The sequence below is a fragment of the Symphalangus syndactylus genome, chromosome 1 (genome assembly GCF_028878055.3).
Source record: "Symphalangus syndactylus isolate Jambi chromosome 1, NHGRI_mSymSyn1-v2.1_pri, whole genome shotgun sequence".
NCBI classification, from domain to species: domain Eukaryota; kingdom Metazoa; phylum Chordata; class Mammalia; order Primates; family Hylobatidae; genus Symphalangus; species Symphalangus syndactylus.
Window position 1 is genome coordinate 102230784 of NC_072423.2, and position 12975 is coordinate 102243758.

General features: G+C 52.7%; 1 protein-coding gene across 1 annotated transcript in view; it reads left to right on the forward strand.

Annotated features, from left to right (window-relative positions):
- Positions 1 to 6105: 6105 nt before the first annotated feature.
- Positions 6106 to 12975, forward strand: part of FAM107A (family with sequence similarity 107 member A) — a 63533-nt gene continuing 56663 nt past the window's right edge. Inside the window, exon 1 of the mRNA XM_055272385.2 lies at positions 6106 to 6744. Within this exon, the coding sequence (XP_055128360.2) occupies positions 6721 to 6744 (24 nt within the window). The 5' untranslated portion in view covers positions 6106 to 6720. The remainder of the gene's footprint in view (positions 6745 to 12975) is intronic.

The following is a 12975-nucleotide window of genomic DNA, read 5'->3' on the forward strand; positions in this document are numbered from 1 at the left end:
TCACCCTCTGTCTCAAGGACAGCTGGAGCAAGTCCAGAGCAGGAGAGGGAGAGGAGGGGCAGATCTGAACCTGGCTGGAAGGAGCCGCCAGGCTGTGCTGCAGGCTTCAGGGAAGACAGCCGGGCTGTCTCCGCCCCAGGAGCGGACCCTGAGACAAGGACTCAAGGGCAGCCAGTATATTTGGGAGGTGATTGTGGGAAACACCAATAGAGAAGTAGGGAAGTGAGATGGCGAAGGGAAGGAGTGGAAGGCAGCCAGTGAAGGGTGTGGTTTCAAACCAGCTACCCCTGTGGGGACTGGAGCTGACTCCTACCCGAAGCTCTAGGAATCGGGGTAGAACATGCACCTTGGAGATACTCCACCCAGGATTGAGGGAGCTGGGGTATTTACACACTGACTCCCACCAGTGGTTTGTGGAGGGCTTCCGGTGTTGGGGATGATATTAATTCCTAGGTGCTTCTTGTCTGCCCTGCCTAGGGAAGAGTGGCCCTCTGTGGCTTCACAGCAAGCCCCCAGCCAAGAGACGGCAATGCCAGCTGCTGGCAGGCCGCAGGAGCACACTGAAATGGGAAGGCCCAAGGAATACGGTGTCAAGACCTGCCTGAGGTTTCTGAGAAGGGCCCAGTTCCCAGGCTCTAGACTAAGTCTTGAAAGGAGGTCGTGGGGGCAGAAAGCATTGCTACTCAGCCTCCCGGAGCATGTGCTGGGGACACTACACCCCACGGAGAAGAAACCCTCTGCCCAAGCACAGATGCCCACCAGTGGGCTGAGACTCACAGCTCCCAAGTCCTGGGACCAGGCAGCACTTCAAATGTGCCAAGATAGCCTGGGGTAGAGACAATAGTGTGTGTGAACCTTCCACCAGGGGCCACAGCAGGTGGGACATGGGCTACAATTGCAGTGATATCAAAATCAAGGTCCAGGCCAGGTGCGGTGGCTCACGCCTATAATCCCAGCACTTTGGGAGGCCGAGGTGGGCGGATCACCTGAGGCCAGGAGTTTAAGACCAGCCTGGCCAACATATAAAGGCTAGCCAGGTATAGTGGCACTGACCTATAATCCCAGCTACTTGGGAGGCTGAGGCAGGAGAATCACTTGAACCTGGGAGGCGGTGATTGCAGTGAGCCGAGATTGCACCACTGCACTCCAGCCTGGGTGACAGAGCGAGACTCCATCTAAAAAAAAAAATTCAAAGAGCCTGGGGGGAGCCGTGCTCAGGGTTGGCTGAGGACATCGGAAGGTGCCCATCCAGACATCCTGTCAATTCCGTCACTCCCTGCCCAACCCACCCCAGCTCACCCTCAGGGATGAAAGCGGGAGCATGCTGGCAGGCCTGAATAACCACTTCCAACCACATCAGTAAACTACCTGGAAAAATATCTGCCCAGAAACCTGCTCTGGGAATGAAGGTGGCAGGAAATTTTCATGATGACAATAAACGCCTTTGAGAGCTTGGAAATTTCACTTTACAACAAGCAGGAGTACCTTGTAACATTTTTAAAGATCATATAAAGACCTCTAAAGTGAGGGACAGGGCTGGACAGAGGGCTCTTGGCAGTGGCCACTATTTTAAGACATGGGGTAGCTGCCTCGTTGAAGAGAAGACACATGGACTTTTCCAGAAACTGCACTGCACAACACTTCAAAGAAGACTGAGAACATGTCAACTGGCTCAATCAGAGAATGCAGGGAAGAGTCCCAGGTGCCCTTTCCCAGATTTTGTTGCTAATGGTCAGTCTGAACTCTTCTTTGGGGAATTGCCCTTGGGCTACTCATACATTCTTTGAGTACAAGTGCAAAGAAGACAGACCAGGAAGCTTGGGGAGTATACACCACCCCAGGATGGTCCTTAGCTAATGACTGGCGGGTGTGGGAACGTGAAAGGCCAGCTCCTTATCTTGGGGCATGACGACCACGAGGTGCAATTTACACTCCAGGATTCCCAGAGGGATCAGGTGGGATCTGGGACTTTGCCTGAAAGTGTCCCCTCGCTTACCTCCTTCCCCTTTCCCATCCTGCTCCTCCACTCACTCACCAGTGTCCCCAGGGGCCAGTCCTTAACAAATCACCTACATGACAATCCCTATCCCAAAGTGGGATCCTGGGGGACCCATCCTAAGAGAGGCGGTGGGCATGGCCAACTGGATGGGACTGAGCCCAAGCCTGGGCTGGCAGATAAGACCTCCAGGTCTGCAGGAATTGTTGTTATAAAAGGGATCAGTTCTCAAGGAGAAAGGGCTCAGAGTTGGGGAGCTGCACTTGCCACTGCCACGTGGAGCCCATGGAAGAGGCAACGTGCTGTTCCACACCAGGGAACACAAGGCAGAGATTAGGGATCATGCCCCCCTCCAGCCTCCCACTCCTTGACAAGGTGTAGGCCTCAGGGGACACATCCTCAGATGCCCAGAATAAGTCAGAAGATAAGCCCAAGTAGCCAGCACTATACCCCCATAACCCACCAAGGAGACTGCATTCTCAAGCCAGCCACACTAGGCCCCCCTTGGGTGGGTGTCACAAAAGTGGCAAACACCTGTCAGACTCTCAACGTCATTTTCAGGACATTGTGGCCACTATAGGGACCCCCAGGGCAGCTCGAGCTGTAGAGAGTTGGGTCTTTATCGCCAAGATTTTCATCACTCAGCAAACCTGATATGCATCAAGAGTCTGGTAGGCTTGGGGATGCTGCAGTGAAGAAAACCCGGCACCGTTCCCACTCAGTCTAGCAGGGGATACAAATCCAGAGGCGACATAGCTTGCTAAGGGGAAAGACTGCAGGACCCCTGCCCCAGCCTTGGGGGATCCAGGAAGGCAACCTGGAGGAAGCAGCCCCCATGCCGAGCCCTCAGGAGTGTGTAGGTGCGCACCAGGCAAAGAAGGGAGGGAAGAACATGTCAGGCCAGGGAACAGCACGAACAAGGCCTGGAAGGGGCAGAGGATGGGTGACAGGGCTGAGTGGGAGGTGAGAGCCCGAGAGGCCTTGTGAGCTGGGCAGAGGGCTTGGACTTTGTCCCAGGGCAGGGGACAAACTGGGAGATTTAAGCTGGGGGCAAGGTGACCAGATCTGTATATTTTGAAAATTCCTTGCTGCTGTGGGAAGGAGTGGAGGAAGGGAGGCCAGTGAGGAGGCTGCCGTATCATCCAGGAATAGAGGGTGTTGGCCCGGACCAGGGGCCTGTCCCAGGGATCATCAGAAAGTGAAATGGATAAGACTTGGGACACATTTTCTCACTGGGGTCGACAAGCCTTCAGGAATCTCTGCAAGCTAACCGTGGCCTCAGAACTGGGGGCTTGGATTTGCCTCCCCACTCCCTGCCAATGTGCCTCCCACCCATCCCAGGAGTGAGGATGGAGCTGTGAGGGGTGGGGTCATGGGGAGAGCTTTCCAGAAGCTGTAATTCTGGTCCTCACCAGTAGGTGGCAGCACAAGCTAGAAAGGGAAGGGTGGCAAGGTCTCCCCACACACCCAACTCTTGGGAAAGGCTGTTGCGCCTAATGAACTCGTTATCTGGGACTTCCCAATGGGCACTGGACTTATCTTCAGACTTGCTGATAGTGTAACAATTGCAGCACCTCACTTCTACAGAGAACTGTAGTTTTCCAGATGTTCTGCTCAGAGCTTTACATGAATTACCTCATTTCATCCTCATAGCCCCCTCGTCCACGGGGTGGGAACCATTGTTATCCTGTTTTACATAGGAGGAAGATGAGGCTCAGAGAGGTCAAGTGACTTGTCCGAAGTCACATAGATAAGGAGTCTCAGAATAAGGGCCGGAATTCCAGGCTGTCTCCAACATTACATGAAACCAGATATGTTTTCCCTAAACCTACTCTCAGGTAAACAGTGTTTCTCCCATCCTCCTTCTCTTCCTCTCTTCCTCCCTTCCACTTTTTCTCCTCCCCCTCCTGCCCTGCTCCTGAATGCCTCTGAAGACTTTTGAAGATTGCACAGAACCTCAGAGTTAGCATTGTCAACACCTGCCTTCATTGCTTTGGAAGAGATGGAGAGGAAGTGGGTTCAAGGGATTTAGAACTCCTCTTTTTAAAACCCAAAGCCCCCCTCACACTTTGTAAGCCTTACTTCCTTCTATAAGGTTGTGGGTCAAGAAGGAACAAATATTTACTCTCATGTTTTAGATGGAGAAAGAGAGTCTGAGGGATGTGCGCAGCCCACAGAGTGAGATAGGGCAAAGATGGATCTAGAACACCTGCTCCTTGGTCCTGCACCACCAGCTGTCACTTCATAAATCAGCTGTTCACGTATTCCAAGTACATCCTCTGTGCTAGGCATGGTGCTGGGCTCTGGGGCCTCCACCTCCTTTCCTCCTGCCCGTGCTGTGTGGCCTGAATGTTGCATTTTGGGCTGTTATCCTGCCAGGGCCTGGACTTCAGAGCCCAATCACCGGTTCTGTCAACCAGGCTTTCACTGCAGCACTAAGCCACATTTCAGCAGGGCTCCAAACAGATGGAAAAAATTAATAAATGCGTAAAATTCATTTTCTTTCCTCCCACCCCACCAGGAGTCAAGCTGGTGGATAATTATGTGATGGCTGCCAAAGGAGTTTGATCTTCAGCGTTGACTTACAGCATTTTTACTGCTCCATCTGACGGCCAATTTAGTCATTTCCCTTTACAATTTTGTGGACTCTCTCCTTTCTGCAGGAAATCCGAAATTGTAATCAGGCCACGACTGGAACAGGAAGAAAAGGAGTGGGGAGCAGCTGTGGAAGGCAGGGGCTGAACCCAAGGGAAGGGGCAGAAGGAAGAAGCCACATGTTCGCTTGGCTGGAGGGGTCATGGGTATTGGAGGAAATACAGTAACAACAATAACAACAGTATTAAGCAGTGCCAGGCAGCGAGCACTTTCGATGAGTCAGGACTGTGTTAAGCACTCGACCTACTTAGACTATTTCGTTTAATCCTCCATCATGGATTCTTCCACTAACATTGCTCCAGACTCAGGGTAAACTGAGGAGCAGGACAGACCAGGCCCTGGCCTTTGTGGAACTGCCATTCCAGGCAGAAGAGACAGACAATAAACACAGAAGTCATATCATTTCAGTTGCTGATGAGTGCTACGACAAAGTAATAAACAGAGAGCCTGGGAACTGCTTTGCAGAAGGCATCGGAGAAAGCTTCCCTGAGGAGCCTGAAGGACAAAAAGGATAGAATCATGCAAAGATCAAAATATGGGGAGTGGAGGGGAAGTGGGGGAGGGAACATTCCATGCAGACAGAATAGCAAGTGCAAAGGCCCTGCGAAGGGGGGAAAGGTGCTGTGACCCAGAAACTACCAGAGAGAGGGAGGAGAGGGAAATGAGGTCCTAAAAAGACCGTCGATCAGTCTTGCAGACCATGGGGGATTTCATTCTGTTGGCAAGGCTGGATCTAGAATGCCTAATTCTTGACCCTCCACCAGCTGCCATTCCGTAAGTCATCTGTGTATGTGTTGCAGGCACTTACTGTGTGCCAGGCACCGTGCTAGAGGAAAGGAAAGGGTGGCAAGGTCTCCCCAACCCCCCCACCTCTTGGGAAAGGGTGTTGTGCTTAGTGAACTGGTTATTCGGGACTTTCCAGTGGGCGGTGGATATCATTTGTGTTCTTAGCAGCATGATAGCAGCAGCATCTAACTTCTCTGAGGAATTGTTGTTCACCAGATGCTCTGCGCATCCCCACAGCCCCATGCAGTGGGGGCAACTGTTACCCCACCTTTGGTGAAGCAACAGATAAAACGGAGTGACACGCTCTGATTTATGCTTTCACAAAACAATGGCTTCAGCTGTACACACACACCTTACCCCATTTAGCTCTGCAGTATGAGTGCTTCACAAACACACACACACACACACACACACACACACGACATCGTGCCCCCAAGGCCACACAACTATCAGAGACAGAGCTACAGTTCAAGCCCAAGGTCTCTTTAGCCTTAACCTCTGCCACAAGCTGGCATCACGGAGAAGGAAGGGGCTGGCAAATGAGGAGGAGAGTAACTGCCGGGGGCACTTTGAGAACTTGGCCCCAGGCCTGGAATCCGGCCTTCAGATATTTTCTTGGCCTGAGCCCAGACCAGCCGCCCTCCAGCCCTCCCAGGCAGCCTGCTGCCCAGTTGAATGAAGGAGTCTGCTCTGAGTTTCTGCTGTGGGAGAGCCCCGGACCCCAAGCATCTTCAAAGGTCTATTATTAATGGGGCTGTCCAGCTGAAGCTGACATCCCCACACAGCCCTCCCAGAGCTCTGCACCTCAGCCAGCCCACGGCCTCCACTGTCTGGCCCTGTCTGCTGAGCGGTGCCCAGCAAGGCGAGAAGGCCAAGTCCTGCCCGCTGGGCCAGCCAGAGGTCACCCGCCGTGCCTGAGCTACCGGTGTGTGATGAGAGGACTGACCCACGTCTTCCCTCATTTCCCAGCTGCCTCAGTTTCCCTTCCTGAGAGAGGCAGGGTTCTGGGAGGTGAGGAGCTGCGGGGACCCAAGAAGGGCATGGAAGCCGCCTGGGGACACTGGCCCCTCTGTCAGGATCAATCGCCCTAAGCCTGTCTGAGGCGCTCCGGGCTTAGGAGCAGCTGTGAAAGCCGCCTTTGTGCCTGGGAGAATGAGCCGCAAGAGGACAGGGGACCCTGGCCCCGGGAGCCCCTTGGGTCCTGGCTCCTGAGATCAACGCCAGCAGGGAGGACCCCAGCCTGGCCCCTGCAGCCCACCCAGGCCTGGTGCCCACTTCATGCCATGGGAGCAGCCCAGGGGAAGAAGGTAGGAACCCCTAAGTGTCTTGTTGGGGCCCTGGACATGGGAAGGGAGACTGGACCTAGCAAGTGGGAGCCCCGACTCACCTACCCTGGAGCTTCAGCTGGCACTGCCCACCAGCCCTCCTCCTGGAACTCACAGCCAAGACTTGCATCTAGAAAGCAGGCAAGGGCTCAGAGAAGAACCAGTGTCCTATCTCTCCATCTCCAGGACAGACTTGGGGGCAGCCAAATCTCTCTGGCTCCCTGGTCTTAACCACACGCATCTCTACTTCCCTGAGTAAAAGCTCCCTGGGGACCCCTTCCCCATACCCCAGGAGAGTGCCTGACACAGGTGGATACAGGGGAAAGATCTTAAAATTATTATTATTATTATTATAAAGTTGGCTAACCAGCTGTTACCAGTTGTAGGGCAATGTGCAAGTTATTTAAGCTTTCTGTACCTTATTTCCTCACCCGTAAAACAGGGCCAATAATAATCACTACCTTGGAAAATCATTGTGAAAATTAAATGAGTGAAAGTGTTTAGAATACTGCCTGGCACTGTGTAGAGGCTTTGCTCCATTATTATGAGAATTCTATTCATGTTATTATCCCTCACCTTCTAAGCCTGAGCTCTCAGCTGGGGGTTTGTAGACAGCACTGCCTGAGCAGCGTTTCTGGAAATGTGCTCTGTGGACCCCTGCATCAGTATCGTGGGGTGGGGAGTAGGAGGAAGCTTGTGAAACAGTCACTTTCTCATGGCCCATCAGACCTCCTGGATCAGCCTCTTAGGGGCAAAGAGGGGCCTGCATTTACTCACCAGCTCTCGGGATTGTCCTACATGCTCACTGCTCTCCGCCCACAACGACCCGGCACTGCCATCCCAGTGGCATAGACAGGCTGCCGTGTCCCAGCTCCACCACCCACCTACTGTGGCGATGACTTGAACCCCTCTGGACCTCAGCTTCTTGTTTATAAAAGGGGGCTGGTACCTGCTTCGTGGTAGGTTCAACAAGATGATGCCTGTGAAGTGCTTAGTGCGCTACCCCAAGCCCAGAGGCTCCCCGATAAACAGGGGACTCTAATCCTCAGACAACCAGTGATGACCTGTTCCATCAAGGTTGAGAAACTCAAGGAAGAAGTAATTTCTTGGCCAGGGTCATGCAGCTAGTGGGGGAAAGAGCAGGGTACTGTTGTTGTTGTTAATTTGGAAAGAGGAGCTTTGTTTCTCATAAAGGGTTGCAGCCTGCAGGGTGGCCATTCCGAGAGGCTGGGAAGCATGGCCTCTGGCCAGAATCCAGAAACTGACACTTTGAGGAAGAGGCAAAGGGAATAGAAATGTATGCTGAGCAGCATGGCCAAATATACATATTCAATAAGCTGTGGGAGGAGTCATGAATATTTATGAAAGGAGAAACATCTGCATGCACAGTTGAGCTTCATGCCTCTTATGGGCCCCAGGTACAAAAAAATGTTGGCCTTAGTGTGATCTGAGGGTGGAGTTTTCAGCCCTCTGATGTCAAAGGTGAAGCGGGGGCACGAAAACCCTCACTGTGCATCCTCTGCAGACTGGCTAGAACTGCTCCATGATCAGTGGTCTCTTATCAAGAAAGAATGCTGGTTGGTTTTTGTGTTGAAACCACAAAAGGGAGGGGCAGTTGGTTGAAATCAGCATGGAGTCTTTTGAAAAGGCCTGTTTCTGTTTAGCTCTTAGGGAATTAGGATAACGGAGGTTATCAAGGGATGGAGCACTATGGGGCACATGCGACCTCCCATCCCGTCATGGCCAGAAACCCGGTTTTCAAGATTTCTCTGGGGTCTCCTTGGCCAAGAGGGGGTCCGTTCAGTCACTTGCCAGAGTGGGGGGGGGGTTGTTTAAAGTTTTATTTTTATTTCTCATTTTTATTGGGTAGGATTTTGACCCCATTCTGCTTGACTCCAAACAACCCAGCCCATCCCACCCTTCCTGGTCCATAGCTCTGTCCACAGCATCTTCCTCAGCCCCACCCCAACCTCCCACAGAAGGCTGTTGATCAGGCAGACACCTGCTGCCCTATGCCAGGGCCTATGTGGAGCTGGAGCCAAGGGTAAGGAGACACAGCCCCTGCCTTTGAGGCTGTCCCTGTCAGTTGCAGAGACTAATAGGCAGGCAAAACATAGTTGGGAGTGTGTGTGACAGTTGAGGCAGAGGTGACTGGGCACATGACCCCTGGGCCAGGAGTCAAAACACAATGTTGTTGCTTCTATTCCTCTTAGGCAAGGTCTGGACTTTGTTTTTGGTGAAGTCACCTTTGTCCCCTGGGGAATGTCAGGGGCATAGGCTTTGCCTAGAATCCTAAACCCACACTGGCAGGGGATGGAAGGGATCACGTGGTTGGTTAAGGCCAACCAGAGCCCACCCTTGGAGCTGCAGATCTGTCTCCCAATAGCATGGCTGTTACTCAGTGGAAGGGAGGGTGGGTGCTGGACATTTCATTGTAATGGCCCCCCAGGAGGAGAGACAGTGTTCTCTCCAGCTGTGGGGTGGGCAGAGAGAATGGAAGAACACTGAAAGGGTCAAGGTTGTGACAGATAGACCACTGGGCCAGGAGTCAAAACACAGACATTGTTTCTGTTCTTCTTAGGCAGGGCCTGAACTTCCCTTGGACTTGGCATTTTTTTAAATCTGCCCATATCAAGGGCACCAAGGTGGGTACCCTGGCCTCTATCAGGATTTTTGCAAGAAGGTATTTTAACACACAGAAGCAATCCCTCTAACACTGTTTGGAACATTCCAGAAACTTCAACATTTGGCCCGTTGGGCATGCATTGATACTAGAGAGGTGAGTTCAACCCAGATGTCTGGATGGGAGCCATGTTTTAAGCCCTTGCATTACACAGCAAGTCCACAGGCCCTGGGGCAGCAATGGGTTCAAGAAAAGCACCCTCCATGGGCCTCAGAGACCAGCCAGTTCATAGACACCAACAGAGTGTGGGCACCCCGTCCTCCACCCCAATCAGCAGTGGCCATTGTCCTCGCCCAGGATACAGGACACAACCACAAGCTTCCAGAGGCTGCCCCTGCACAAGTCCAGCTCCCCAGGCTGCGATCGTAATGCCACCCTTAAAGGGGCTGCTAAATGGAAAATGTTCCTGAGCACAGCTCCCATGCACTGCCGCTTCTGCACCAATTCGCTCATTCAGTCTTCAAAAAGCTCTTCGATGTGGAGAGTTTTATCACCCAGAAATCCAGAGACATGGAGAGGTTAAGCAAGAGGCTCAGGGTCACCCAGCTAGTAAGGGTGGAGGTAACATTTGACCCAGGCTGCCCTAAGAGCCTGGCCTCTCAAACAGCAAACCCCACTGCCGGCGCTTCTGAAGGTGGAAACACAACAGTGCTCACATCCCACCTGGAGCCCCTGTCGGGGCATCTCATTTAACCCCTCTGAGCCTCAGTTTCCTCAGCTGTCAAGCAGCATGATGATTTACCTTCCACAGCAGGCTGGGGCGAGGTGCCCGGCACTCAGTGGGTGCTCAGGGAATGGCATGTGGTCCTGTTGCTGCTGCTCTAGAGACTGCAGGTGGAGCTTCTGCAGGGCAGGAGGCGGCAGCATAGCCCCCTGGAGGTTTGGACACTTGGCTTTCGTTCTCTAAAACATTTCTCCAAACCCAACACCACCCAGGTTTTTTGTGGCCCTGAAAGAGTCCTGTCCTCTGACCCTGTTGTTTACCAAGACACTCATTGCTTTGCATTCATCTCCATTAAGAGAAAGTTGCCTTGACTGAAACAAAAGGGGAAAAAAATAGAAGCACTATGGCTAAATCTGATGAACAGCCTGAAAGGGTGTGTTCATTCTATCAGAGCCCAGAAGGTACACATCTGGCTGGGTACCTTCTGGCTCCCTGAACAATTTTCCCCGCCGATGATGGATGGGCCTGCCTGGTGCTCAGGGCCGCGCAGCCCAGCAGAGGATTCCAGCTCATTGCGCCCAGCTCAGTGACGTGTGAGGACCTCATCAGAAGGCCCTCACAGTATGCCATCCCATCACCCTGACTCTGCCCACAGCCTCAGACAGCTTCTCTGAGGAGAAAGGGGCCTCGCACCTCACTCCTAGGTGCTATTGGGACTCCACAGCTGGGTTCCCAAAGGACTCCTGGGCCCGCAGTGGGAGGCTCGAGGACAAGAGGAGAAATGTGTCAGGAGCTCATGGGGGTGAGGAAAAAATATCCCTCCAACAAAGGCAGAGCCCCCCTCCTGCCCAGCAGCCTCCCCACTGGGCCCTTGTCTCCGGGATCATTCCAGCCTCTCCACCTTTGCTCACTCCACTTGCCTGCCTGTATTGCCCTCCTGATTTCTATCCACCGCCAACACTTCTCTGCATTCCAGCCCCAGGGCTTGCCCCACCTGCTCTTGTAAGTCTCTGACAGCATGTGAATTGAATTCCAATTGCACTGACAGATATTCCATCCCGAGGTGTGAGGGAAGATGACGGAAAGGAGGAAGAGGAATGTCAATTGTCGAGCTCCAACCCCACCAGCAGCCACTATGCTAAATGCTTTCTTTTGGGGGGGCGGGGGGGGGTACAGGGTCTCGCCCTGTCACCCAGGTTGGAGTGCAGTGGCACAATCTCAGCTCACTACAACCCCCACCTCCCAGATTAAAGTGATTCTCCTGCCTCAGTCTCCTGAGTAACTGAGATTACAGGTGTGAATCACCACGCCCAGCTAACTTTTTTGTATTTTTAGTAGAGATGGGGTTTTGTCACGTTGGCCAGGCTGGTCTCGAACTCCCAACCTCAAGTGATCCACCCACCTCGGCCTCCCAAAGTGCTGGGATTACTGGCGTGAGCCCAGCCCTAAATGCTTTTTCATGCTGTCCCTCCAGCACATCCACAGTCCAGCAAAGTAAAGGCTGCTGTACCCACTTCATGGATGGGCACCACTCAAAGCTGCTCTGCCCTTCATGCCAATTCCAGTCATTACTTGCCTGGGCCTCAGTGCAATTCCCAAGACCTCTCCCCCACCTGACACTGAGCTAGGCATATAATTCTCACAAATGCCCCATGAAAGGGCTAACATTCTCACACCCATTTCACAGGTCAAGACACTCAGAGGCTCAGAGGTCACCAATAAGGAAGTGGCAGGGCTAGTGTTGCACTGAGCTGTGCCTAGCCAGGCAGCACTCTCTTGGGCAGGCCAGGCACGTTGCATCCTGAGCTAAAGTTCTCCCCACCACCCTGCAACCCCCGTTATGCAGATGTTTGGAAAGCATCCAGACTCAAGGAGAAGAGGCCTGGGGCCAAGTGAAGCCTCTAGCACTCACTCTCTGGGTGATGTTTAACTTTTGCTTTCCTCATCCCTAAAATGGGGATAAAAATAGTACCCACTTTAGTATTATCAGTGTGAGAACTAAATGAGAAAGTTCTTGAAGTGCCTGGATGCATTCTTGCCCTTGGGTCTCAGTAGCCCCATCTGGGAATGGAGAGGTTTGCATTAAATGATTCCCAGTGCCCCACCCCCAACCATGGTAAAAATGAGCTTGTCACTTTGTCCACAGCAAAATGAAAATGTAGGGTCCTTTGTTCAAAAATCATTAAGAATCTCAAGACAGCAAGAGCAGAGCATTAAACCAAGCACAGGGCCCTTCTGAGCTCAGAGCCCTGTGCAGCTGCACAGGTCACAACCCCAGAAAGCTGGCCCCAGTCCTTAGTGCCAGCCAAGGGGACATCTGTGCATGGAAGGCCACATTCCTGAGGGCTCTGGTCAGGTGCAAACATGCTTGCTGGGATTGTGAGCATGGTTTCCCAAGCGCTAAAATTTGTCATTTAGTTCCGGGTTCCCCTTTTACTCTATCTATTTACCCGCTAGATTTGAAAGTCCCTGAATGGTTTCCTCCCCAGCCTGAGCAAACTGGTAAATGCACTGTCCTCCCCTTCCCTGGGAACCATGCCGCCACCTCCTTCACTCCCACCTTCAGCATGGCCTGGGCTGAAACTCCTGAAAAAGTTAGAGTTGACATTTCTCCCCTGGGGAAGCCCAGGGGCAGAAGGTGGGTGTAGAGGAGGGGTGGGGACTGGACTGGCTGCAGCCAAAAAGCGCATTTGAAAACAGACAGAGTGACCTTTGGAGGCAGGAAAGGGCAGTTTTCCTGCTCTCCAAGGCCTCCTAATGGGGCTTTTATTTCCATCTGTCCTTGGCCTTCCCCAAGCTGGGCTCAAGGTTTGAATGCCCAGGGCTGCTTCAAACAGGTGTACAGGTCGGGCACTGCACAAAGGCA